The sequence below is a fragment of the Micropterus salmoides genome, unplaced genomic scaffold (assembly GCF_014851395.1).
Source record: "Micropterus salmoides isolate LMB-PRFRI ecotype aquatic unplaced genomic scaffold, ASM1485139v1 Ms_hic_scaffold_23, whole genome shotgun sequence".
Lineage (NCBI taxonomy): Eukaryota > Metazoa > Chordata > Actinopteri > Centrarchiformes > Centrarchidae > Micropterus > Micropterus salmoides.
This window is the reverse complement of record NW_024041484.1, coordinates 20281466-20309139: the sequence shown is the minus strand read 5'-3', so window position 1 is coordinate 20309139 and position 27674 is coordinate 20281466. Positions and strand designations below refer to the sequence as shown.

General features: G+C 41.0%; 4 protein-coding genes across 5 annotated transcripts in view; 2 read left to right on the top strand and 2 right to left on the bottom strand.

Moving 5' to 3' along the window:
• btbd11a (BTB (POZ) domain containing 11a) overlaps window positions 1–1635 on the bottom strand; it is a 180806-nt gene extending 179171 nt beyond the window's left edge. Inside the window, exon 1 of one of the 2 annotated variants that reach the window (XM_038738711.1) lies at window positions 306–1635. In XM_038738711.1, the coding sequence (XP_038594639.1) occupies window positions 306–1170 (865 nt within the window). In that variant the 5' untranslated portion in view covers window positions 1171–1635. The remainder of the gene's footprint in view (window positions 1–305) is intronic. The other variant, XM_038738710.1, reaches the window with a different exon arrangement.
• A 3113-nt stretch (window positions 1636–4748) lies between these two features.
• cry1a (cryptochrome circadian regulator 1a) lies at window positions 4749–17747 on the top strand. The gene is made up of 14 exons (XM_038738442.1): window positions 4749–5714; window positions 11711–11819; window positions 11938–12080; window positions 12217–12401; window positions 12530–12618; window positions 12839–12979; window positions 14088–14399; window positions 14539–14690; window positions 15020–15222; window positions 15807–15899; window positions 16014–16112; window positions 16285–16362; window positions 16578–16682; window positions 16945–17747. Exons 1-13 carry the CDS (start codon window positions 5557–5559, stop codon window positions 16676–16678), a joined length of 1863 nt encoding a protein of 620 aa, XP_038594370.1. The 5' UTR covers window positions 4749–5556; the 3' UTR covers window positions 16679–16682; window positions 16945–17747.
• Window positions 17748–17931: 184 nt separating this feature from the next.
• On the bottom strand, window positions 17932–22146 carry LOC119917971 (transcription termination factor 2, mitochondrial-like). Its single transcript, XM_038738443.1, has 2 exons — window positions 22033–22146; window positions 17932–19793 (listed from the first exon to the last, which is right to left on the bottom strand). Exon 2 carries the CDS (start codon window positions 19782–19784, stop codon window positions 18651–18653), a length of 1134 nt encoding a protein of 377 aa, XP_038594371.1. The 5' UTR covers window positions 19785–19793; window positions 22033–22146; the 3' UTR covers window positions 17932–18650.
• A 1095-nt stretch (window positions 22147–23241) lies between these two features.
• On the top strand, window positions 23242–26746 carry tnnt2c (troponin T2c, cardiac). Its single transcript, XM_038738441.1, has 2 exons — window positions 23242–23343; window positions 25645–26746. The coding sequence occupies exon 2, from the start codon at window positions 25665–25667 to the stop codon at window positions 26484–26486; it is 822 nt and encodes a 273-aa protein (XP_038594369.1). The 5' UTR covers window positions 23242–23343; window positions 25645–25664; the 3' UTR covers window positions 26487–26746.
• Window positions 26747–27674: the final 928 nt, after the last annotated feature.

Below are 27674 nucleotides of genomic sequence, written 5' to 3'. Positions count from 1 at the left end.
CAGTTTTCCTTAATCAAGAGAGTTGAGTCACTATTCTGCCTTGTGTAAAGATACAGCCACTGGTTTCTAGATATTTCTGGGGACAGGTGGACATCCATTTGAATTAAGTGACACTTGTTTCAGGGGGAATCTGAATATCATTTGGCTTATATGGTGGATTTTACAGTGGATGATGAGTGAGTAAACCCCCCACCCCCAAAAGCATGGATCACCAAGGTGACAAAAGAGTGCCCAATCAGCAGATCATATTTCAGCAAATAATCACTGATTGGCATCTCAAGATTTTTCTTTTTAACGTTTCTTACCACTTGAATTCTTGCCACAAATTAGGTGCTGGTAGGGCTGCAGCAGACCCCAGATCTCCGAGTCGTTGTTGATGGCTTGCTCCAGTGACTCCAGCGTAAACTTGGGGATCCCGTTGTCCCTCTCCACCAGCGCGCTGCGAAGGACGCGGCTGAACACCTCTCTGAACAGACTCTCCATGCAAGCAGTGAGGTATATGGCAGCGTGTTCGTGGATCCTGAGGGCCACCCGACTATCCACCATCCACCTGAAGAACTTCCCCACGGAGAAGACCAGCCCGCAGCGCTCCGACTTGCCTCGGCTGAACTTGTCCCCGGTGCTCATATTGTAGAGGGACAGGGCGCTGAGAGCCGCCGTGATGCAGTTGACGGAGATGGTCCATGAAAGCACCACTTTGATGGCGCTCTGAAGCTCGTACTTGGTGCACTTTGCGTAGCGCAGGCTGAGCCGCTGCGCCTCCCGTGCCACCCTGACCAGTGCGCGGCTGATGAGAGCCGAGAGCCGCGCCAAGACCTCCGGTGGCGGGTTGCCCACCATCAGCTCCTCGTCTTTCCTCAATGCGCCCTCCACCTCGCCGAGGCTCCATGGCACGTCCTCCAGCTCGGGCAGCTTGGCGCACTGACCCGAGCACTCCAGTATCTCCGTGTCCTCCGCCAGGACGGTGTTGACTGTGTCCAAACTGTTTTGTCTGCTGTGCATGGATTCCGTCAGATGCCAGCAGTTGGCCCCATGTGAGACGGACTGATGCGTGTCGGAGCAACACAGCGACACGCTGGACGACCTGACCGAGTCCGCGGCTCCACCATAACCAGAATCAAGCGTTAAATCCTCCAGCGTCCTCACGACTGTCTTACCCTTGCCTGCCATAACTGCACCGCATACTGTTGGGTATGCTTGGTCTCTCAGTTAAATGCCACAAAGTCGTTTTCTTGCTTTTCCGCAGCCCCTGCACGAGGACTTAATTGTATTTCCCAGTTTAAAGAGTGAAACGAGAGAAGTGAGCCTCTACTTTCCTCCTTATCTAAGTGGCTGGATGTCTTCGATATCCTCTTGTCCACAACTTCATACGCGTAACCTGAGAGCGCACAAACCCTCCGCGCTCACTGCAACAAGCGCAGCACAGGCTGGAGTCTGATGGAGAGGTGGAGCCTGGAGCCCCGAGGGCCTGAAACGAGCCAATCCGCCTCTCCATCAGCTTTGACTGACACAGAGCAACCTACCTGCTACCTTTCAGCAGAGGCTACCTGGTGCTGGTGAAACATAACTGCAGAATCAAGAGACAGACACGTAGGCTTCTGTGCCAACCAATCTGTTATTTAGTCGTGTAGCTGCAGTGTCGTGTAGCTGGGTTCCCACTGAGAAAACACATGCTGGAAATGTGAATGCTCTCTTAGTGTGGGAAAATTTGTGGACATGACAACAGAGAGGGGCAGCATAAAAACAATATATCCAACCTTTTTTATTTTACACATGAAAAGCACACTGTCGAAGAGAATGCATGTGAGAGGATAATAATCTCCTGTTTGACTTAAATCTAATTATATTTGGAATCTGGATAAAATACAAAATTTTTGAGTGAACATATGTTGCGAAACATTTTGTTTTTCTTAATGGCAAACAGATGGAAAACACAGTTCTGCATTCTGCTGTGAAGATCTGTTGGTTTTTGTGGCGTGCTGTCCACCGTCAGTGATCATTTTAAGTAAGAGGTGAAAGTGAGTCTGCAGCAAAAGTAGCTTTCTTGAGGAACACCATGAGCTTTAATGCCAGATCCTTAATATAAATATTTTACTGGTCATAGCACATCGCTCCAAGCTTTTCGAGATCAGAGACTCTTTCCACATCCGCTGGTAATACAAACCTGCAGCCCTGCTTCAAGGTGTTGCATCATTTCATCATGTTGTTGAGGGATTTTCTCCATAACACAACATTTTTATCAGGCCATGAAAACAAAAAGCGAGTGAATTGAATTCTGAAGACATGCTGAGAGGAACAGTTGGTAGAATGATGATTCATCCATTCTGCTGGGGCTTCTCCTTGTACATCTGAGCTGGACCAACCATCTGTCCACACTGCCTGCCAGGCCAGAGGCCCTTTCATATTTTCTTAGCATGACACTGCACTGCCCAATGCCAGAACTGAAAAACTTATTACTTTGGAATGTTTGAGAAATGATGATACACCCACTCTCACAGAGTGATTGACTGGGAACAGTGTAAAACAAATCATGCCAGTATCTTGACACTGATCATTGTTTAGCTGACAAATAATAGCCATAACAATATCATTACGTATTTATGCCAAGAGATAGAACCACAAAAATTTTTGTAATAAGAAGAACCAGTTTGGGAAGATTTTTGTCAACATAAGGGAGATTCTGATAGCTGATGAGAGGGAAACCTGTGATAAGAATATCTACATGAACCCCATAGAGAAAATGAATGATTCATTTCATTTTAGATTAAATGATAATGCATGTTGCATAAAGAACTTTTATAAAGTATACATAAAGAGTTGTTTGGTTTTTTATGTAAGCAGATGTCAGCATTAACCCCTGTTCATCTCCAGCAGTCTGCCACGAGCTCTTGATGCAATGCAGCACATCTTGCTGACTAACTAAGGTGAGAGCGGTGGAGGTGGGCAGTTGTCAGCTGCTTCTCTACATGCACTGTGGTCCTCCAAAGCTTGTCCTCACGTATTAAGCGTTGGTTGCCTGGTAACACCAAAATGGTCATGATTTTACCAGCAAGATGATAGATTGTTAGTGTTTTGCCAGCAGAATGAGTGTATCACATAAACACGTTTCATTAGTCATCCTGTACAATGTCACGTTTTTTAATTAGGTAATTAAATCATATATATATATATATATATATAAATCATATATATGATTTAATTACCAATTACCATATATATATAGCATTTTTCTTTTTTTAATGGTTTGTACTTTGTACTTTGTAATTAGGTTACTGTACTTCAAACTATGACTTTTATTGAGTGTATTATTATATATTGGTATCTGTTTTGGTATAATACCATACAATAATAATAATAATTTCAATAATATTACCGTAGTACCATTATTCTGTGGAAATATTGTCCCTTAAAATGTAAAAGACAAAAAAAAGGAAAAAGGTACAGCATCCATCCTATAACAACTGCTTATTATCATGTATGGATGTTATTATCGTGCTTACAAATAGTTGGTAGCATGACGTTATGCTTCCACTCAGTGGCCAAAACACGGTACTACTTCCACAGTCCAAGGCTGCATTTTATGTCTTGCGTAATTATTACAGACCATTTTATGTAAGACAAAACTGTGACGCATTTCTAATTTAGACATTAAAGAAGACCAAATATAGAGAAAATAAGGTGGTGTGGTACATGCTACAACATGTAATAATTACATAATTATTATACATTAGTAATAATGTATAAAACTGTAATTTAGACTGTATGCATGCAACTTAGAGAACATACTCACAAATAGATAGGTAAAGTAAGGTTGGTTGTATTACTTTTATAACATCTTGGCTCTAACTACAAGGCAAGGAAAGTTTGTCTGTGTAGCACCTTTTAACAGTAAGTGCTTTACATGAGATACAAAATGGCATTAAGAAGACAAATGAGACTAATACTTCAATATTTCAATTACAGTGCAGTTAATGTAGTGCAATATTTGAATGAATAATTCCGAAAATAATAAATAAAAGTGTTAGTCTCGATTCAAGCGTGAGATGTGGCAAACTGCAAATATAGGCTATAATATTCACTTTCATCACAGTGCAGTTGCCCTGAACATACTCTGTAGTTGGCTTCAAATCAAGGTACGCTGCAGCTTCATGCAAAACTATTTGTTACGTTTTTACATTTAATAAACTGCACAACTTATTTATAAGACTGACTAATAATACTACCAGCACTACAATGACTTTCTCTCTCTTTCTCACAAACATATACACAAACACACGCACGCACAGTGACGCGCGCTCATGCCGGTCTTCATGTGCTTATCCGGGTTCTTTTAAGGTAAACAAGCTATGTAAGCGGAGGGAGATGTACTTTTTGTCTTTTTAGCCTCATTGCTTTACACGAGTGTGTCATCTATGTGCACGTACTAAATGCAACGATTTAACGGCTCGTGTTTTTATCATCAACTTATTGTTAAACCCAAAAAAAAAAAAAAGTTGTGTTCACTGTCTAACCTCGCCGAATTGCTTAGATATATATTTTGGCAGAACTTCGTAAATTAGCCTACAAACATGCTGAGGTGGTACCGTAAGAGGTCACAATTCAGTAGCATTACCACAGCCGTACACGTTAGCTCATCCTATTTAGGTCAGAGAAAGCACGCTGCAGAAACGTGACCACGCCGAGAAACGCACTTGGCGTTTTGGACCAATCGGAGAGCTCAAGGCTGTGCTCGTCACCGTGTGGGCGGCGTCACGACAGTGGGTGCGGTGACGAGCTTGAGCGGTTATTCGCAGACGTTGAGAACATTTTTCTGAATATTCACTCAAAACAAATGTTCAGCAGTAGGAGAGACGAGTCATACGGAACCGAGACCGATTTACAACAGCTAAGTATTTCTCTAGGTTTCACTAGGACGACGAATTTGACAATATCGCAGTCATAAACTGTATTTACATAACCAGCTTTCTCGTTATTCACGGCTGGGATCAGCCGGGCTTGCCACCGTGTCTTGTGGTCGTTATTGCCTGAAATTACAGGCCAGTTATTCAGATTCAGTTATAATTAAATAATGGCTTTAGAGTGCGGGTCCAGCAAAGTGTTTTAGTAGGTTACATGTATATTTGTACACGCATTATTCACTATTCAGAAAAAACAAGTTATACAACGAGCCACGCTGTTGCCCGTCACAGAAGCAGGTCCTAAAGCCCGACGTGTTGTTGGCTGTCACATTGCCGGAGAGCGCGCGCGCGCTGTCTCGTGCCCAAATGGTTCAGCAACCAACGATTTCTAAATTCCTCGACATTATGGAAAAGGTTCTTTTAGAGCAAGGTTAATTGCAAAGTTGGACTGCATTACTGAAAACAACGATTTGTATGCTAACATAGCATACACGCAATTTACTGCATACATCTGGATTCCCACACGCCTTTTTATTTTTCTTGGATATCATTTTTTTTTAAAACACTGTCAGTGAATCGGGATACCAGTGGAGTGGAGTGAGCACAAAAAGACTTGTTATTATTAAAAGGCGACAAAAAGGACTCGTCCAGTTGAGTAATGGTCATTAATACGATCCACTGGTTCAGGAAGGGCTTGCGGCTCCACGACAACCCGTCGCTCAAGGAATCTCTGCAGGGAGCGGATACTGTCCGCTGCGTCTACATCCTCGACCCCTGGTTCGCGGGGTCTTCCAACGTTGGGATCAACAGGTGGAGGTGAGTGAAGCAACCGCCGAACATCTTACTTACTGTAGGGGCACTGGGAGATCAGGGCTGCTCACTGTGGTGCAGACACATCTGGATGCTTAGCCCCTGGTACCCACATGTTGTACAAGTAAACATTTCACATCCAATGCTGCATTTAGTTATTGTTTTGCTGACATGAGATTTAAAGCTGACATGATTAGCCAGTTGAAAGATAACTGATGTGTAACTATTGGTAATCAATTCATCATTTCAGTGACTTTTCAAGCTGCTTTCAACTTCTCAAGTGTGAGGATTCTCATATGATTGCAACATGAATATCTTTGACATTTTGGACAAAGCGATTAGTCGACTATTCAAGAAAGCAATCAACATATTAATTGACAATGAAAATAATTGTTGGTTTCAGCCCTAACCCCTTGGTGATAATGTCCATTTTACTTGACTCTTTAATGCAGAAGTATTACTAATCATTGGTACCAACAGACTGCATTGGTTTGATGTGTCTGCAGTGACTTAAATATGTCATGTCAAATATAGATATCATGCAACAGAAAGATTTGGCTCAGCATTGTCCCAAAAGTTTACTCTTGCATCTTTGTTTACAGCAGGTGTATCCTTGAGATGTTGGCCGCCACACTGTATGCTATGTTTGTTGTAACAAATAGTTAGAAGTGAACTTTTATCTATGGAAAAAAGGACAGCAAGTTCTACATTAAATCAGATAATATTATTAAACTGTCCAGTTTATTATGACTGATGATACACCAGACACAATTTTACAATCACAATTATTGATATCAGTGTCAATAAGATGACAACAGTTCCAAAACTTAATATATTGCAGTGGCAGTGTAAATGACATTCAGATCATTAGTTGCCTTTTCAACAGGGGTTAGAGACTTGGCAGAGATTGATCTTTCCAATATTCTAAGTGAATAATATGCTTGAAAATAGATAGAAATAGGGAAATGTTGTAGTCTCGGGACTTAATTAGTCTTCCACATTTGCCAGAGCTGAGATTAATGAAACAACAAGCTTTGTTTTAATCTCTTTGTGTTCTTTCCAAGTAAGGGAAGGTTGTCTGTTTGTTTAGTCCGAACTGTTTGGACAGAGGCCCAGAAAGAGAGTTTGAATGTTGAAAATGAAATGACACTGTGCATTGAACACGTCAGGAGTGGCTTTTCTCAAATGACACACATTATCTGAACTTGACCTGTATCCAGCAGGCAGTCTTGTGCAGTATTATGTGGAAACTTTTCCCCTGTCAAAACAAACAGTCTGCGTCTTTTTATTTACCCAGCTTGGTCTGTGATCTACACATTTATTCATTACAACCCCACAAATGTGTGCCGTAGCCTGCAGGCAGCTAACAGTCCACACATGCAGCTGCTGAATGAAAGGGCTCCCCGAGGTTCACAGTGCAGTGGGTGTCTCGCTGGATGTTTTTGTTTCCTCTCCTGCTGTGCGCTCTGGTTTGCATTGCGGTCCCATCCCATCACTGGAAGAGTAGGGCAGCAGCAGCAGCAAAGGCGTGACTGTTATGGAGCGTCCATGTTATGCTACCACGGTTATGTAAAAGCAGCCTGGTGTGACGCAGAGCTCACATGCAGATCGCTCAGTATGACCTGGTTCATTCCCTTTATTTTGTTTTTTAGGCACATATCGTACATGTGCATGAAATTAAACCCTTCATATCTATAAATAGTAGGATTGCACAGAGAAGAAAACATTTACAGGATCAAAATCTCTCTTTTGAGAGTCGAGGTAACAGTTGTTATAAATACCGGTAATGAGTTTAATTGATTGTAAATGTCTGCCCCAGCATTAACATACACTCAGTTGCATAATACAGACAGCTTTCTGATATTTAACCTACCTTCACTGATGTAAATGGGGTGGACTAAATAATAGAAACACCTCCTGTCAGTATTATGCAATACAGTTTCAACAAAATATGAGTATCATAACCTTCATGATAGTCGGATTTATTGCATCTTTGTGCATTAGTAAGTAAACTGGGAACTGAGTGAATGACTGACTGTTGCAAACATGACATATTAGAGTCAGAGCTGAGTAATAATGTGCCCCAGTTAGACTTGGGAACATGAAAATATTTCCGTGTGTATCATATGAATTGCTTGTGAAGAGGTTAGCAGCCCACTTCTTGAGATATAGGGGAGTAATCCTCAGTGAATGAGGCATGTCAATGCCAGGTTACATAATCAAATAACTTTCCTTACCTCCCAGCATCTCCACGCGTGGTGCAAGTAGGTCATTGTGTTAGTAGTTAGTCTTCCACCCTTCTTGTCTTTTTGACCTACTTCTGCTGTACCGCTTCTGCAAGAGACCCTAACTATCTCTGATTAGCAGCGCAAAAACTGAGCACTAATCCCTACCAAGCTGCTTCCATCTGATATCTGTGTTAACACTGTATGCATGAAACTGTTTAAGCTAGTCCACAGGGTTGTGCAGGGTGTCCCGTGATCATGGAAGTCCTTTACTTCAAGTGAAAACGTTCATGTGGATATAATTAGCGTGGAGTTACACCATGAAAGAATGTTTTTACTAAGGAGGGACGTAAGAGTGACATCTCAGAGGACGGCATGGAAAAATAATGAGAAACAGCTGCAGCTGAAGTATTTTGGAAAAGGGCTGGTTGACAATGCAGCACAACTTATAAACAGTGTAATTGTATTATGTTGACATGATCATATTGTGATATTATTTTATGAAATTCTTAATGGTCTGAAGGAAATCCCCAACCCACATGGTCTGTAATCAAGTTGCAGGCTATTTATTTATAATTTTGTCCACATGATTTGCTTTTGAATGTGGACCTACACCCAAGGCCTACAAAATGAATAATATAATCTGAATTTAAATAATAATTAATCAGTCTCCACATTTGCTGTGTAAAAACAAGCATTGTTTGACTGAGTCTCTTAATAAATGATGGAGGGTTTTAAGCTTTGAACAACAACCATCCAGCCTCTTAAAAAGCGTCACAGACTCCACTGAAGTGAATATACAGCTGCACAATTATGGCCATTGCTGTTTCATAAAACACTGGCTTAACAAAAATGTCATATAATTTATTAACTGTAATGTTTACAATCTGGTAATGAATAGCAGAGTGAGAGTTAGGCGTTTTGGCTTCACCATCAGTGAAAAGTTTTCACAGCACCCACCTGGCTTTCATACGATGATGCAGGAAGCTTCCACCTACTAACTTTAGTACCTATAGCAACAGCACGGGAAACACCATATTACTGCCGCTCTGACTCGACGGACCTGTGGGGGTGTGTTTGTGTGTGCGCACAATAATGTTTACCGTCAGTACTTCTTATTTTTGGAAAGATAAAAACAGAAGCACAGTGCAGATCATATAATAAAAGTAAGAAAATGTTTCTGTTGGGTCAGTATGTTTGGTTTGTGCTCACTGATGATTAAACCCATGTGGATGCAGGTCGGTTGACTCATCTACTGTCTACATGATTCAGCCTTAAGGTTGAGTTCAAGGCCTGTCTTTTTTATTTTTTTTTATTTTTAAATGAATACCAATTCTGTTTGAAGAGGTAGAGTGTTTGTGAGAAATACGGTGTACTTTTCCATTGCCTTAACACATTAACCTGGTCATACTTCTTTATTCATGCCAAGGAGAGGTTTAATTGGGCGGTTTCAGGAGGACAATGGGTGCCCTCAAGGATAATCATTTAGTTTCACTTTGTTGCACTGCTTGTGTCAGGTTATTTGCCATTAGAAACAATTGTCATATGAAGTGAGAAAACTCATTTAAAAGATATGATTCAGAATTATATAATGGGACATTTGCAGGCTTTAAGCAAAGACAACAGCAGCTTAAATTTAAATTAGTCCACACAATAGACAACATAACAACATTAGAATTTTGTGCAAATTAGAAGCACATTTAATACAGAAATCGAGTAACGCAAAGTGATTGGCATGTATTGAATCCATTGCATCATTTCAAAGTTAAGTAGGACTGAGAAAAACAATTATTTCCATCATCAAATCACCTGCCATGCCAATCATGTTCTCAATTATTTGACACATTGTTTAAGCAAAAACTGTCAACCAGTTTTCCAGAGCCTAAAGTGACGTCTTAAATAGCTTTATTGTTTAGTTTAGTATCATAACAGGCTAAGAACATAAGCAAATATTCATATTTGAGACAATAGCAATTTGCTTAAAAAAACGACTAAATGAAGAAATCAATCATGAAAATAGTTGCCTATTGATTTTCTGTCGACTTTGATTGTTTCGGCACTGAGTTTGAGCTGTACCAAATCCTAAATCCTAAACTGTCTGAGGCCCCGTCCACACTACTACGTTTTAGTTTAGAAACGGAGAAGTAAAACGAATACGATCTCAATCCACACCAGCATTTTAGCTTCGTATTAGAATTGATCTCTGTCCACATTAAAACGACTGAAAACGCGGATCACATGACCATTCACTTACACTGGGCATGTGCGTGCCGGTGTAAACAGGAAACGGATTGACTACTCCTCAGTTGGCCCCGTCCACACTAGTTATCTAAATTTATGTAGTTATCTAAATTTAAGGCCATTAATAGGCTTGACAATGATTGGGCAATTTAATTATATATACCCTGATGTTTTTCTGCTGGTACAAATATTGCCATACTTTTTTAACTGAGGTAGCTTTCTCTGTAATATCTCTGGTTGTCATATAACACATCAGTAGGCATCATCCCAGTCAACCCACCGTTGACCCACCAAAGATCGAAATGTTGTCCATTTAATTAAATATGTGTCGTTGGTGTACAAGCATTATTCTTTTCATCAATTCTGGTTTCCCGTAGCTCTTCACCTACATGTGATGCCAGTATAATTTTGCTACGTGTGCATACCATAACATCTTGCTCTATCCATACTGCCCGCTCTATTCTTAAATAAACAGGTAAAACAGGTTGTTTTAACCTACACCTAGCAGGCTGTATAAGGAGTCATTGATGGACTGTTCTGGTGAACAAATGCCAGTCATGCAGTGTTACAAAACAGTGTTGCTCAGCAGTTGCTTTAATTTAATCTTTTTTTCTATAGTTGTCCAGAATGTCTAGCTCCCACTTTATTCTGCCTGTGGCATTATTATCTAACCAACAGTGACACATTTTCCAGGAATGGGCTCCTGCACTGCCATTAAGGTGGCCATTTGTCCTGCCGCCTCTCCTGATTACCGACTTTAGCTTGGTCAGATATTTCTGCTGACTCACACACTGCTCTGTTCAGATTCAGAGCACATTTTCATCCCGCTGACAGGATATTTATTATAACATGTCTCACTGTACTGTGAGTTGTCATAAACAGGGGTGCACACAATGCTTGTAGATTTAGTGGGGTCTACCTCTGATATATGTTGTTACTCATCAGTCATAAAATTATATCTCTCTCTCCTTATATTCACACTTGTGAATCCGTGAATAAAAGGAAACTAAAGCTACATGTTATGTCATTAACTTTAATTTAAAAAGTACTGTATTTGAATACAAGAACATAGACTGCATAATCACCTGCATCCTTATTCTGGTTACTATTCTCTTACTATGCTGATGACTTCTATTGTTCTGTAACCAGAACAAGCATTTGTCTATTTCCCCTTCTGTCGACTCCATTGAAGAAGAAAAAAAGAATTTGTTTAATTAGGTCACTTACTTTAAATCTCTAAAGTTCTTCCTGTGTGTCAGTGCCTTGTTGTGAACGCAGTTAAATTTTATTTTAGAAAAAAAAAAGATGATTGCAGTAGGTCGTAACAGATTTAGCTATACCTCGCTGCTCAATGTAGCAGAAAGAGCAGATAGAATAGAAAACGCTGCTTCAGCTTGTCTTGTCAAACCCAGAGCAACCTCGCACGATTCTCCTTTTTCCAGCTTCAACATCACGAGAGTTTGTGAAATGTTTTTAATATATGTTTATTACTGTCCGTGTTTTACCCACTCTTTCTTTATTCCTGTCGTCCTCCAGGTTCTTACTGCAGAGTCTTGAGGACTTGGACTCTAGCCTCCGCAAGCTCAACTCTCGACTGTTTGTGATACGAGGCCAACCCACTGATGTCTTTCCCAGACTTTTCAAGGTAACACGGTAATCTGATTTAACCATAAAGCTAAAGGGTATTTTAAACATGTTGTGCAAACCGTGTTTATTCTGTTCTGTAGCTCACTTTTTTTCATTTTAAATCCCCTGTTCTCCAGGAGTGGAATATTTCTCGTTTGTCTTATGAGTACGACTCTGAGCCTTTTGGGAAAGAGCGAGATGCAGCTATTAAAAAACTGGCCTGTGAGGCTGGAGTGGAGGTGACAGTCCGCATCTCCCACACACTCTATGACCTGGACAAGTGAGTTCATATCACCACAACTGCTTTAAAGCCATCTGTAAAACAAACAATCATAGATTATTTTTTGGGCATGAATATTGCACTCTGTTTGTCTGTTTGGCGTTTGACTCTTCCTGTGCTCATTTCACTCCTGCAGGATCATAGAGCTGAATGGCGGTCAGTCCCCTCTTACCTACAAACGGTTCCAGACCCTCATCAGTCGTATGGATTCAGTGGAGATGCCTGTGGAGTCCATCACGGCGGAAGTCATGGGGAAATGCTCTACGCCACTGTCCGAGGACCACGATGACAAGTTTGGCGTTCCCTCCCTGGAGGAGCTGGGTGAGTGAGGCCAGACAGAACCAGGAAGCTTTTTTATGTCCACATCAGTACCAACCAGTGTTCGCACATGTTCCAGACTGAAATTCAACATTGAATTTTAATGTGTTCTTTTAATGTGATCCCTGCAGGTTTTGATACTGAAGGTCTGTCGTCAGCTGTGTGGCCGGGGGGAGAGACAGAAGCCCTCACACGACTTGAGAGGCATTTGGAGAGGAAGGTCAGTAAAATCAGATCAGAGCCTGATGAGGAATTAATTAAAAATGTAAAAATCCCTGAGTTTGTAGTTCTTCTTCTCAAGCTTTTGAGCTTCTGAACTATATGAGCCACTGAAAACCATCAAAAGCAGTTGAACATAATCATGTAAGGCTGACAACCTTGTTAGAAACATAGTGAAACACCATGCTATCATTTCATGTCTGATCCTGTGTTGCCATCAGGCGTGGGTGGCCAACTTTGAGCGTCCCAGAATGAACGCCAACTCACTGCTCGCCAGCCCGACAGGCCTCAGTCCATACCTGCGCTTTGGCTGCCTTTCCTGTCGCCTCTTCTACTTCAAACTCACCGACCTCTACAGGAAGGTGAGTCATCAACATCTTGGAACATAGAAAGAACAGTTCTGGTATACCGCATTGGCCCGAATATAAGATAATGCTTTTTTCCCCCTGTAAATCAAGCTAGATAAAATACATATTCAGCAGATATTCTTTTTAAATAGAGGGAGTAAATATCAACTCTAACTGCTACAGTTGATTATTCTGAGCCCTTCCACACGTTTGTTTTTCGGTCACATACTCACTGAAAAAGAGGACGAAGAATCAGCTGTAACTGAAAATGTGCAACACAAATGTGAGATTTTACACTTAATACTTTTTGTGAGAGAAAAGGCATCCAATCTTCTCCTTGGACTACAAACATTGAAGAGTTTCTTATCTTCAAAAAGCTGCAAGGAAAGGGTCAATCAGGGTTTTGTTATATTTGTGCCAATACAGTGACTGAAATGAGCTTATCAGAAGGTGATGTATGAACATGACAATGCTACAATTATTTTGGAAGTGTCTTGCGTCTTTCTGCACACTGTCATTTTAGTCAGGTTAACTTCTTCTAACAGCGTGTGTAGATTGAACCTGTTGTCATTACTATCGCCTAATTGTTCCCAATTTATTCTGTAAGGAGTTGAATTACCCACAGCTGTCTTGCTTTGTTGCTCTGGCTCCCTCTTGAGGTGTGATGTTGTATATTCGGACTCCAGTGCAAGTGTTTACAGCCAAGAAATATAAAGTATTATTGAGGAATATGTCTTCCTGTCTGTTTTCTCTTATTGCGAAGTAATAGTAGTAGTATTAGTAGTAAGTTTAATGGTTTTGCCTGAAAAGGTGTAGTAGTTGTGTAACTGAATTTGCTTTTCTGTGTAGAAAGGAACCATTTCAAATACTGTTGACTGAGAAAACACTGTCAGCCTACACAGTAAAACCTTTTGCACAGTTTCTGGCAGATTGTGATTACATGAATGATAAATATTTTGATCTGCCAATGAGTTAATCTTAATTTAGTTTACATTCCTAGATGTCATCCTAATTTTTTCCTCTTATCTGAATTTGACAAGGAATACTATAATAATATACAGTAATGTATAATAATGATTTCCCGAGACAATAACATGTCCTGCCACTTCTCCAACCCCATCAGGTGAAGAAGAACAGCTCCCCTCCCCTCTCACTCTACGGTCAGCTGCTGTGGCGCGAGTTCTTCTACACGGCAGCCACCAACAACCCCTGCTTCGACAAGATGGAGAGCAACCCAATCTGCGTTCAGATCCCCTGGGACCGCAACCCTGAGGCGCTGGCCAAATGGGCGGAGGGCCGTACCGGCTTCCCCTGGATCGATGCCATCATGACCCAGCTGAGGCAGGAGGGATGGATCCACCACCTGGCTAGACACGCCGTGGCCTGTTTCCTGACGAGAGGAGACCTGTGGATTGGCTGGGAGGAGGGCATGAAGGTAGACCAAGTGTTTACATGTGTTTTTTTTTTAAGTATTGTTTAAATTTATTCCAGATTTGAAGTCCTCATGTAACCAGAAAATACTTTTCTCTGCATTGAACATGCTCAACTAACATGAGGCTTGTTTGTGTCTACAGGTGTTTGAGGAGCTGCTGCTGGATGCAGACTGGAGTGTGAATGCAGGCAGCTGGATGTGGCTCTCCTGCAGCTCTTTCTTCCAGCAGTTCTTCCACTGCTACTGCCCTGTGGGTTTCGGCCGACGCACAGACCCCAATGGAGATTACATACGGTATGCGGACATCTGCTGAATCCTATATTTATTCCCTGTTTAATCTGCAGTATAGGTGGGATCCTTTTTATATGATATGATGTGATGCTGCAATTGTGGCTCAGTTGAAAAGAGATATTAATTGATACTAATATTTTAAACTGAAGTCTGAATCTTTTTGTGAGAGTGGAAAAGCTTCCAAACAAACTAAGTAATATAATTGAACAATTAAAATGGTTATTGTGAGAGGTGGTTGACTCAGACATGCTGATAAATCAGTATTACTAGATCTTGACATCTTTTTGCTTGTTGTAATCATGCTCACTAAACCTCTTCATCTCTTTACTCAGGCGCTACCTGCCCATTCTGAGAGGGTTTCCAGCCAAATATATTTATGATCCCTGGAATGCCCCAGAGAGTGTGCAGAAGGCAGCCAAATGTATTATTGGAGTACATTTCCCCAAGCCCATGGTGCACCATGCAGAGGCCAGCCGTCTCAACATTGAGCGAATGAAACAGATCTACCAGCAGCTCTCCTGTTACAGAGGCCTCGGTAAGGATGCTGCACTAGATGCAGATTTTTCACAAACATCTTTAATATTAATATGAAGCAGAGTTGTCAGATCAACGAGGATCTCCTGTAAATATAAATTCATATTTTTGTGAGTTTTAAGAAGGTGAGTTAAACAAAAAGTGTAGGTTTAACCAGCTTTAACTCCTCAGGCAGGTTTTGGTGTTCAGAATATAAAGAAGTAGTCACCTCTCATTTTTAATTTAAACTTGAAAATGACCAGTAGGGGGCGTCCTGGTACCCAAATGGTTACGACGCATACCACATAACCTTCGTCCCGGTATTTTGTCTTCCTCTAAACTATCAGCTTTTCAATATTATCTTTTTTTTAAAACAAAAAAGAAAGAAATGACTAACAAAAACCTGCTTGAGGACCTTGGGCTACAGTCTAGCTAAAGTGGAGTTAAATATCTGTTATTTAACATCAACCAGACTAACAAGAGCCTTAAAAGTGGTTTAAAAAAATCAACACAAAAACCAACTGATTCAAAATGTTTAACTAGCAGTGATTTGCAGCGATGTGAAGTTATTGACGGCTGGTGACTCTCTGTTGTTTGTGTCCTTAGGCCTTCTGGCCACAGTTCCGTCCAACACTGGTAACGGTAATGGCGAGACGGGGTTCCCTGTTGAGTCTGCACACAATGCTTCTACTCTATCCGGTAGGTGGCATAATACCTGCAGAAGTTCTGGCTTCTTCATAACTTCCTCTCTAGTCTCTGGCAGTGAAGTTGTGTCCATAAAGTCAATCTATTTTGCTTGTTTTGTTTTTACAGGCTATCAGATGCCAGGTCACTCGCAGGGAGACTGGCAAAGCGGTGTCATGATGTACTTGCAAGGTGATCAACAAACCAGCATCAGCACACACCAGCAAGGTGAGTACCCTCAGTTACTACACGTTTAATAAATCCATCTCGTTCGTCTGAATACAATGCCTTGCGCTCACTTTATACCACGTGTTTTCTTATACTTGTCACCCTTATGTTGTAGCACCCATGAGTCCCTGATAACTTCTCTGCTAATCCTTGAATATTCCTTGAATTCCAGGGTATGCAGGCACCAGTGCCAGTGTGATGTGTTACGGTCAAGGCACACAGCAGATTCCTGGCCCTGCCATTCAGAAAGGTGAGACTGGTATGCTTTTATACCAAAAAGGGTGGATTTTAATAATTTAATTAATAAATCAGATTCCTCTGAGTCTTCCATGGCATCAGCATGTATCAACCATGCTTTATAGTCTAAGTTCATTTATCCTAAACTATGTCTGTTTATTGTGACAGAGATGGTAAAACTTTTTTTCAGGGCAGCTTTCTAAACAGTGCTTTTGTTTTATTTTGTAGGACCTGAACACCACTGCACTCCTCAGACCAGTGGCAAACGCCACAGTGAGGACTCTGGCAACAGCAGAGGCTCTAAAGTCCAAAGACAGAGCACCCACTAGAAAGGTTAGCTGGAAACTTAATTGAAACTAGACATACATTTACTAAAACCAGACCTATCTTTTAAGTTGCACATAATCATTTAAGGGTCTCTCTTTGGGGTATATCTTTAAATTCTTCAAATTATTCCTAAATGTGCCATAAAAGTCAATATATCTTCTTCGGTCAAGTTTATTTATCAAGAGTGACAAGTTAATTGTTGAAGCTGCATTTATTAGACATATTTGTCATTGTCAGTGTCTTATGTGTTCTTTCTTTCTGCTTACAGGAGTGTCTGCAGACTTCAGTCCTACCGTGTACGCAGCCAAACGCAAAATGGACGCTAAGACTTTTGTTTTTATTACAGCACTACAATGTTGCATGAACACACCTTCAGGAGGAGCCTACGAACCCATTATATAACACATTCACAAGTTTGGGACTGTATATTATCATGTGGACTGCACGACCCAGCCAGTGCTGACATCACTGGAGAGGCTGTGAACACTGTGCTTGTGTTTGGGTTAATATTGCTGGGACAAAAGTCCTTGTGTATATAATGAATTTGCTAATCGCAGCTCACATACAACTTGTACATATTTGGATATTGTATGTGTTTTCTCTCTTTGTGTAGCCATAGACCCATTGATATATTTTTGATATGCAAAACCATTGTGGATGGATCTTTTTTTTTGGAAAATTTTCTGTAAAAAAACAAGAGCATTTATATACTGTCGATTCCAAAAATGGTGAGAAAACTCTTATCTGTTCTAATACAGCTTGTTCTCATGTTCTCTCAACTTCCCAATGTTCTCCCTTTTTAGCAATCCCATGTATCTATCAGCAGAAGTGTATTGATCATTTCCTTTGTCATCTCAGTACTAGACTTTTTTTCTGTACCACTGTAGAGGGAAAATCGGTATAAAGTTAATTATCAAGTTATTGCCCTTGTCAATGGTTATTCAGAAAAGGTGGCAGGAATACAGAGTCTTCATATCATGGTGTCCCCCTGTAATCCCCAATAAATGTACCACTGGAGAGAAGTGCTTCACTTGATTCTTGTTTCTTCTCAATTTGCTTGTTTAATTAAAACCGGGATAAATAAACCATTTGTTTCAGTCTATTCTTTGAAACTAAAGTGCTGAAAAAGGTCAAATTGTAGTATATTTAAATTTTGGAGAAATCGTCCAATGATTGATGCTCTGCTTTCACTCTAAACACTTAAATGTAACTTCTGAAAATCATATAGTATGAATCCCACTACACATCAAGACAGTCACTGTGAAGAAAAGAAGCTTTATGGCACTTTAGAAACATCAAATACCGTACAAATTTAGATCAGTCATTTATTCCTCATCTGACATGTTAAGTTACCATAATCATTTTGTTAATTCCCATGCATCACTACTTCAATATTTGTCAGTTTATCCCTTGATATATTTGTCATTTAAATTTAGTACTTAAGATTTCAAAACAGTCAGTGTCTTATTTTCACAGGAGGCCTCAAGTCAAAAGACCGAGATGAAGGCCACAGGTCGAAACATTTTAGTTTCATAATAAAGTTGTTCTTAGCAGTACTGTATCGCTGGACGTTTGGTATTTGAAACTTCATCCCTTCTTCATGCAGCTTGCACAAAGGTGAATTTGTGAACCCCCTTTCAAAATCAGCATCAAACAACATGCATCAAACCTTTTCCCATACACCATCCCATATCAGCAGCATTTCTCTCTCTCACCCTATCCCCCCAACCGGTCATGGCAGCTGGCCGCCCACCCTGAGCCATGGTTCTGCTTGAGGTTTCTGCCTCTTAAAGGAAGTTTTTCCTTGCCTCTGTCGCCCACTGCTTTCTCTTGGTGGGAATTGTTGGGTTTCTGTAAATAATATTACAGAGAACGGTCTAGACCTGCTCTAAAGCGCTATGAGATAACTGTTGTTGTGATTTGGCGCTATATAAATAAAATTGAATTGAAATTGATATCAACAAATTCTGACATTCAGTCCTCAGCAGATCTGAGGGGAGCTACAGGGTTGAAGAGCGGACGTTGCTGCCTGAGGTGCAGCTTGCCATAACTCATTTCAAAGTCCTTCTTAGTTCCCACAATAACTTCCAGGCTGCCAGAGGGCACATCATACCCATAGGAGGCCAGCTTCTGGATGCGATAAAGCACGATTTGCGTGGTGAGCTCCAGGACATTTGGAGATTCCTTCACCTGCTCCATGCTTACGCCAACATCCATCAATCCTTGGAACCGCCCAGCCAGGATGGGCAAAGAGTAGTACAAAATGGCCGGGCAGCGGATCACTATTTGCTTGAGTTCGTCCTTGGAGCAGACGAGAGCCCCTTCGATGTAGGACAGGGCCTGCTTCATGGCCTCTGGCTGCAGCTCTGCAATGGAGGCTTTGAGGCTTGAGACCAGGCTGAGGAGCTCCTCTGTGGTGAAGCCCTGCTCCCTCAGGAAGCCCAGACTGTCCCTCCAGGCTTCAGCTGGCCGCAGCAGGATGTGCGGGTTCTGGCTGAGGAGCTTCTGCAGCCAGATGCGCAGGTTGCCCTCATCTCCGCCCAGGTCCAGATAGGTCTCCCTCAGAGTATGGATGACCTCCTGGTTCTTCTCCACAGGTCGGCTGAAGCTTTGCGGGGCGCTGGCCATCAGCTTCCCGATGATCCTCTTGCTGAGGCGAAGACTCCGGAGGTACAGGATGTTGGCCCGCTGATTGCTATAATGAGTTAATGTAAAGAAAGAAGCCGGGAACTTCTCAATGATGCTCATCAATTCACGCTTGTTGGGGCACACAGACACCCAAAGGTCCCGCTGGGCGGCCACGTCCTCCGGCCGACACAGGACAGCTTCAGGGTGAGTTTCCAGGATGCGGGTGATTACAGATGTGTCTGCACCCATGTCCCTCAACAGGTCAGCAGTTTCAGACACATACGCAGAGCTCTCAGACAGAACCCAGCCTTTGAACTTGCGTACCTTTCGGATGTCCACCGATAGTTCATAGAGGGAGTCCACTGTGTGCTGGTTCTCCGGTCTTTTGTTGCGAGAAGTCACTGTGGCAGCAGAGGAAGGGAGGTGGAGGCTCATCCTCCGGCAGTAGGTACACAGGGAGGCAGCGGTGACACGAAGCATTGTTGACAACTGAAGTGGATTTGCAAAGAGAACCAACAACATGTATAAATACAGTGAACTTGGAAGGTGGCACTCTTGGCACAAGTGTCACTGATTGATCTTAGATATATATATAGTTAAACAATGCGACCAAATATTTCATTTTTAAAACTGGGTTAAAAATTACATCAGGACTCATTACAGCAGTGTGTTCTTTAGAGGCCAGGGCAGCTCTAACCAACACCTCCAATCTCGCATCATTGATTGGATTCCAGGTTGACTGACTCCTATCATCTTTTGGAGAAGTCATTAGCCTAGAGGTTAACATATTTTTTCCACCCTGCACTTTGAATATTTATATGGTATGTTCAATAAAAACATCAAAACATTGTTTGTGTGGTATTAGCTTAAGCAGACTGTGTTTGTTTGTTTATTGTTGTGACTTAGCTGAAGATCAGATCACATTTTATGACCAATTTGTGCAGAAATCTAGTTAATTCCAAAGGGTTCACATACTTTTTCCTGCAACTGTATATTGTTTTCACTTAACAGTAAGTAGTGTTCAAGCGATATGATTTTTTTTAATGGCCAATGCCGATATTTGTACAATTTGAGTACAATCGCATATAATACATGGTCATCTTAGCCAGTAAGTTTGAATTAATTAATGTAATAGATAATTAGAAAATACATTGGCTTATATTGTAGATTTCAGAACATGACTGGTGTTGAGGAAGAGTGGACGACAGTTTGTCAGAAGTCACATAATTCAACTGCATTATTCTATACAGTATAATATTTAACACTTGCCAGTAATGGTTTTAGATTAGCGCTGCTGTCATTTAGGATGATACAATGGCCTCTCCAGTGCAGTTATTGGCTGATGCCAATTATCGCCGATTAATGGGCCATCCAATTAGCTATCACTAACTAAGAGTATACAAACTAAGAATATACAATTGCAATCTGAAAATTAACTAGTAACTAAAGCTGTCAGAGTACAATATTTGCCTGTGTAGTGAGGTAGATGTAAGTTGCATAAAAAAGAAATACTCAGCATAAGTATAAGTGCCTCAAATTTGTACTAAAGTACAGTACTTGAGTATGTACTTAGTTACATACCACCAATGCATGCATGTGAATCAAAAAGTATGAATAAAGGTTGTCCTCAGTTTTCAGAGGCTGCAACAAACTGACTGCTGGCTTGCACGTGATTTTACATGCTTAGGGGAGAGCGGGGTGAGTTGAGAAAGTTTTTACTTGATGTGACTTTAAAGCGAGGACATGACAGTAATGTCTCCAATTCAAATATGTACATATGTTTTAGGATGTGGTGCATCCTTGGTAATAATCAATTTAGATCTAAAATAAACTGTTTTCAAAATATGGCTTTCCAAAAAAGTGGACTCTTGGCTACATCAGGGTCGGTGACATCAATGGCATTTTATCATGCAAACTCAAATGCCAGTTCCCAACATTTAATTGCATTTAGTAGTGAAACATTGCAGCTATGTCTCCTAGTTTCATATCAATGTATCGCTTTAAAGCCATCCTGTTAAACGTCATGTCCCATGCCACCTGATGACTGGACCATTTTTGTACCTCTCCCACTACTCTGTCCAAATCCACAAGAGTTGAAGCCTGTCTGTCTTCTATTTATAGAAGCATGACATGATGGTTTCTGGACTAAAATGCACAATGTCACATGATTTCGCTGATGATTAAAAATGCAATGTAAAATCACAGTAAAATAGCTGTCATCCCTGCCATTGTAACGAAATTGTGTCATCTAGCAGTTTAAGGGTAATGACATGCTAACAGTATAGCCTTATATTGTAACTTCCTAAAGCACAGACACATGTGTAAGATTTTTTCAAACCTCTCTGTAATTGTTCAGAAGCAAGAATCAGGACATAAAAAAAAAAATCACTTTGAACTCAAAAAACAGTTTTTTGATCTTAAATGTGCTTATCACTTATTCCATGGACCTCTCTCCACCACAGGGTGAGTAAAAAGATTAACTCTTCAAAAATGTGTATTCATATAACCAATTTTGTCTATGGTTGCCAGAAACAAGGGTTAGCTCACCTTCCCCACAGGCTCAAACAAACCGCTCCCCCCGTCTGGTTACATGACATGTTATGTAGGCTATGTTTTGTAAAGCAAAGGCTACTTAAGAATCAGACCACTGTGCGCAGCTACATACAACCTAAGACACAGCATAAACCATGCTTTATAAAACATTAGTTAGTTAAACAGATTATTTTACCAGTTTCAGAGCCTTGCAGCTGGAGGACACGTCTGCTCTTATCACCGCTCTGCTTCTTTCATAACATGGGAGGTGTTAGCTGGGCGGTGTCAAGGATGCATGTGACCACCTGCTGTCACTGGAAGGCGGTGTTTGATATCCAGTCCCGCCCACCGGACCATTTACCTCCGATTTCGTGAATTTTGAAGGTAAATGTCTGAAGTTACTCGCGACATATGTGTTTCTGTCCGTTTCCATCCTCTTTCTGCTGTGTGTTGAAGCTAAACTTGTAAGCTAACACAAGATAGCATGTAAGGATTTTCAATTTGACTAACTTACTTATAGAATACTTATTGTAAAATGCTGGTTTACATTGGTAACACTGAGGCTAAGATGACATGAATGATAACCTTACAATAATTAGCTGGCCAGCTATAACTAAATAATATATAAGTTAGTAACATATAAACACACTGCAGCTAAGATAACAACTAATAAAGAGTTAGCTTGACTTGTGTTAGCTTAACGTTAGGTCTAGCATAATGTTTTGTTTGGGGTCCAGGATAGTGTTACCCTGGGCCCTCTTCAACCTCTTCAACAAAACTAATGCTAACTAAGACAACAGTCATGCAGTACATCCTTCCTTCATATTCAGTTTTTGCTAGAACTGTTGTAGAGAGGTGTTGATTCAACTTTACGGTCATTTTGGGGGCTGTGGTTCTTGGTGCTGTTGAATTGTATTGGACTGACAGTTGTTTCTATTATTTTGTCCACTACATTTACAGGATATCAATAAGGCTAGGGTAAATAAAAGAAACAGCAACTTTGTATGCTGCAATACAGCTCAGCAGCACCACAGCCTCCATAAAGTTGAATCAACACCTCTCTACAACAGTATAACCTTCACGCAGGCAGGGGTTATTGCAGGACTTTTGCATTAGACTGCATTAGTTGTTACTAGATGTACCTAATTAACAGGCAACTTATAGCCCATGTAATATATAGAACATAAAATATTTTTTTATTTTCTGTATTTTGTTACCTTCACCAAATGTGCAAGCTCAGTTTGTGCAAAAGGAAAGGGTTACCACTTCCGTACTTTTCTGCATATTGGTTGATCATACAACAGTCTGTGGAACCTCAAACATCGATCAAAGAAAGCCAACACAAGGGTTATAGTCAAAACAATAACAATGAAGTAATCCAGCTGTCTAAATTAATGGTTTTCTTTTGGGAGCACACAGATAACTCTGGAAAAAGATGTTAAGGACATTGCTGCAAATTCACTCCTGGCTTCTGTACTCAAATGTTAGGTTGCATGCGTTGTGATGGGTAAGTAACATATAGTCCTTTTTATCTGTATTTTTAGTTTATGCATATTTAAATATACTGTATCAGTAAAGCATTTGAAGTAGTGATGGGCCCTTTATCAAACCAAATATACAACAAAGACCCTCAGGATATAACCATTCACTTGTAAATGAGAAGTCAGTCGTGTAAGGTTATAAGACTTGAAATATTTTTGTGACAGTGTCTATAACAAAACAGATGCAAACTAAATTTGGCATGCCAGTCTATAAATCTGTTGCCTTAATCAGCATGGACAACTAATGTCCAATCAGGCAGGAATGGTGAGATAAAATATTTAAATTATTACTTATTTAAATGTTACTCAAATGTAAGTCGCTTGGATAAAAGCTTCTGCCAAATGAGTAAATGTAAATGTAAATATTTACTGTAAAGAATCCTTTTAACCCCAACGGGAGAGGAAGACTGGACTCACTTAACTGTACTGCAACACTTTGACCAGGAGAGGTCACTGTGCACCCAGGGTTGCCTGCCAATGGATGCCTGCTTCATTCCATGAACTGCACAGACATTTCCTGTTTAAAGATTTAACTTACTGACTCAGTATGGGGAGAAGCACTGGTTTGCACATGACAAATAACTGCTTTATTCTGGATGCTGGGTCATTATTTATATTAAATGAAATTATGAAAATGTCCTTTGAGGATGTCACCTTCTTCATCAACTTCTTCATTCTTTTTGTTTTCAGTCTGATTTCAGAACAGTTACATTGAGTTTAAACATACAGGGATTTTACTGTATTACTCTATTTCTTCATTTTGAATTGTGTTAAACAGCAGAGGGTGTGGCTATTTATAGCCCTCCTCATGTCTTGCCTTTCTTTGCTGATAGACACAGTTGTCCCTTGCCACCAGCAACCAAAAGTGCCTTCATTATATTGGAAACACCTGCTGTCCTCATGTTGTGCGCAGGCATGTTTTAGTGGCGCTTAGTCCACCCTGGGTGACACAGGCACGGGGCATTCTCATAGCCATTAGGATTTGATTTTTGGTCCTTCCTTTAAGGCCATTATTAGCCTTTCTTCACTTAGCCTTTCTTCACTTACTCAGGGGGCTAGAAGATTCATAATACTGAATTTTAAGATAATGTGTTGTCTGCCACACACGTACAGCAGAATAACGTCATCTTTATCCTACAGAGGCGCATGCAATTGGGATTTTCAGACGCAACAGAGCACCTGTCTCTCCCTGTCAGTTATCTCATCTTCTAAAAACTGTGTTAGTCCTTTTCCACTGATAACTCAAGGAAATGGAAACATGGAAACATAAATTCTTGACATCATCATTTAAATGTTGCAGCATGGGAGCAATTGCACTTTAATCCACTCAGCGCTGAAAGTAGAAAGCCTCCCATAGCAAGAATGTTTTAATTACATTCCAAAGTAGAGACAAGGCCGGGGCAGTAAAGCTCATCTAACGAATTGTTGTTCTTATTAGAGGTCTCTTGTGGTGCTTAGGGTTGCTTGTCTTTTTAGAAATAACAGTTGGTATGCAAATATTAATATTTAAAATACACCAACTGCTATAATAATAATGAGATAGATAGAAGTTCAAGTTAACTCTAAAACAGCACAGTTATTAGTTTATTACTGCTACAGGTCATAAGATATGACAGCTTCCCGTCATTAAAATCCTCACAGCCTCTGACTTACTTAAGAGATTGCAGTGTGCTTTGTTAATGGAAGTTCTTAAACACCACCCGCTTTGTGGCTTTTAAAACTATCATGATGGAATAGCGAGTTCCCCATATTGCTGATGCTGTGAAATATCCATAGACTGGATGAGCTGTGGTACATTCTTCCCTATTTATCCTCCATATTTCTGCTTCCACATATCTGTTTCTTGTCAGTGCCAGAGACTCAGTAGGCTTTTAAAAGTATGGATGTTATTTGTTCTGGAGGACACTTTGTGTTGCTTTGTGGGACTGGAAAGCACAAGTATGTGTGTGCATCTGTTGTGTATCTGAAATAGTCTCTCATCTTGTCCTTACAAAGGAATGAGGAGCTCTGAAGGGTCAGGGTAGAGAGCAGGGGGGTCTATTGGGGATAAGTGGGGGGGGGGGCTGACAAGACTTGATGAGGAGAAAATAGACTATTCCATCTGTCTCAAAATCTGCCCTGCTGCTGACCTACACTCAGGAGATTTTGTTCAGCCAACAGTCACATGGTAAAGGCGAGTCCTTAAAAACTCGCAAGCTGCACGCCCGAGACTCTGGTCATCACTTGTTTGCAAGACACCAGCTGGTCTTGGTGTTTCTCTTCCCTAGAAAGCCTCTGAGGTACCACCATGTCAGACACTGAGGAAATTGTGGAGGAGTACGAGCAGGAGGAAGAAGAAGAAGTTGAAGAAGAGGAAGAGGAGCAGAGTGATAACGAAGCAGAGAAGAAAGAAGAGCATGCAGAAGAGAATGAGCATGAGGGGGAGTCCAAGAAGCGTCCTAAGACAACTTATGTGCCAAATATTGCTCCTCCAAAGCTCCCCGATGGTGAGAAGGTGGATTTTGATGACCTGCACCGTAAAAGACTAGAAAAGGATTTCAACGACCTCCAGACCTTGATCGAGTCACATTTCTCCACTCGCCAGAAAGAGGAGGAAGAGCTGGTTGCACTGCGGAACCGCATTGAACGCCGTCGAGCTGACAGAGCGGAACAACAGAGAGTCCGCACCGAGCAGGATCGTGAACGCCAAGCCCGTCTGGCTGAGGAGAGGGCGAGGCGCGAGGAAGAGGCCGCTAAACTGCGTGCTGAGGAGGAGGCAAAGAAGAAGAAGATATTCACCAACAAGTCCTTTGGCGGCTACCTGCAGAAGGTGGACCAGAAGAAGGGGAAGAAGCTGACAGCAAGAGAGGAGAAGAAGAAGGCCCTGATGGAACGCCGGAAGCCGCTCAACATCGACCACCTGAACCAGGAGAAGCTGGCAGAGAAGGTGCAGGACCTCTGGCAGTGGCTTCACCAGTTGCACGCCGAGAAGTTTGAGCTGGCTGAAAAGCTCAAGAGGCAGAAGTACGACATCTACGTGCTCCGGAACCGAGTCAGCGACCACCAGAGGGGCTCCAAAGCATCTAAGACCTCCCGCGGGGCCAAGGGCAAGTCTGGCTCATGGAAGTAAGGGCCACTTGCATCTGGACAGCCAAGTTGTTTCTTGACTATTTGGCTCATACTTCCATCTTGTATCATAAAAGCTATCCCAGGGATTGTGTGTGGATTTGAGTAGGAACGTATTTGGGGGGACTGACGTAAATAAAGTTAATCAAGCCATAACATCCTGAATGATGTATAAATATCTGTTCTAACTTTGTGATGCTGGTGTTCACTAGTTCATCTGTTCACAAGCTGTGGTTGAAGCCTTCATTAAACCTGATTGAATGTGTGGTGGTGTTCATTTTACTACTACACTAGAGTATGTTTTGTGGTTGTTTTATCTTTGCATACCAACAGTATTTTCACCTGTACAGTTGTTAAGGGTTTGTTTTACTTGCCCACAACCTTTTTTCCCCCTAAGATATTCAGAAATTTGTGATCAAGGGTTTAAAAGTCTTCAAATAAGGTGACAACATTTCATTTGTTTCCAGTAAATTGATCTTTTAGAGTCAAGTGACATTATTTTCATAATTGTGAAATGATCTTAAATACTCTTAAAACATGTCAATGTTTTTTGTTTTTTTTAAAAGGGACTCCCAAAGCAGAACGGTTAACTTTTGGGGTGGGTGGAGTCGTGTTAAGATCTAACAGGTGTTACACAGCTGACTTTTTTAGGAGCTATTTTAGTCTCAGAGGTTCAGGACTAGCAATGTAGGCCTGCAGTGTTTTTAGCAAAAAGACCCAACTGTTGACTGAGAGGTTAAGCCCACGACCCTAAGCGTCTGCAGAGTGGAAGAAGCTTTATGGAGGGGTGTTAGATGTCTTAAAGGTATTTGACTGCAATCAACAAGAGCCAGTTCTTTAAAAATCTTAATGTACAGATTTAAAAATAAATAAATAGATAAATTCTCATCCTTTTGCAATAAAGGATTAAGACAAATCTTGCTGATTTTGACAGATGTTGACCAGAGTCACATATAAACTAAATTAGAAAGTCTGAAAGGCTATTTATACACTTGTCTGCAGAAACAGATTTACCACTGGTAGGCAAGATAATGTTTCTATTCACTCTGTAACAAATGATAGGTCACAAGAAATGCCAGTAAACACAACTTTCAAGGATTTTGTTTATCTAATAAACATTAAAATCAGAACTTTTGATTTAAATGTGTGTTCACATCCTCAGCAGTTCTATCACAATTTCTTTGTTAGGTTT

What these genes read in the sequence shown, in the direction of transcription:
- cry1a (XM_038738442.1), top strand. Translation starts at nt 5,557, where the DNA reads ATGGTCATTAATACGATCCACTGGTTCAGGAAGGGCTTGCGGCTCCAC. An exon ending in GCTGGGAGGAGGGCATGAAG is followed by an intron (nt 14,400 to 14,538) that starts GTAGACCAAGTG and finishes TTGTGTCTACAG; the next exon opens with GTGTTTGAGGAGCTGCTGCT. An exon ending in CTCCTGTTACAGAGGCCTCG is followed by an intron (nt 15,223 to 15,806) that starts GTAAGGATGCTG and finishes TTGTGTCCTTAG; the next exon opens with GCCTTCTGGCCACAGTTCCG.
- LOC119917971 (XM_038738443.1), bottom strand. Translation starts at nt 19,784, where the DNA reads ATGCTTCGTGTCACCGCTGCCTCCCTGTGTACCTACTGCCGGAGGATG.
- tnnt2c (XM_038738441.1), top strand. Translation starts at nt 25,665, where the DNA reads ATGTCAGACACTGAGGAAATTGTGGAGGAGTACGAGCAGGAGGAAGAA.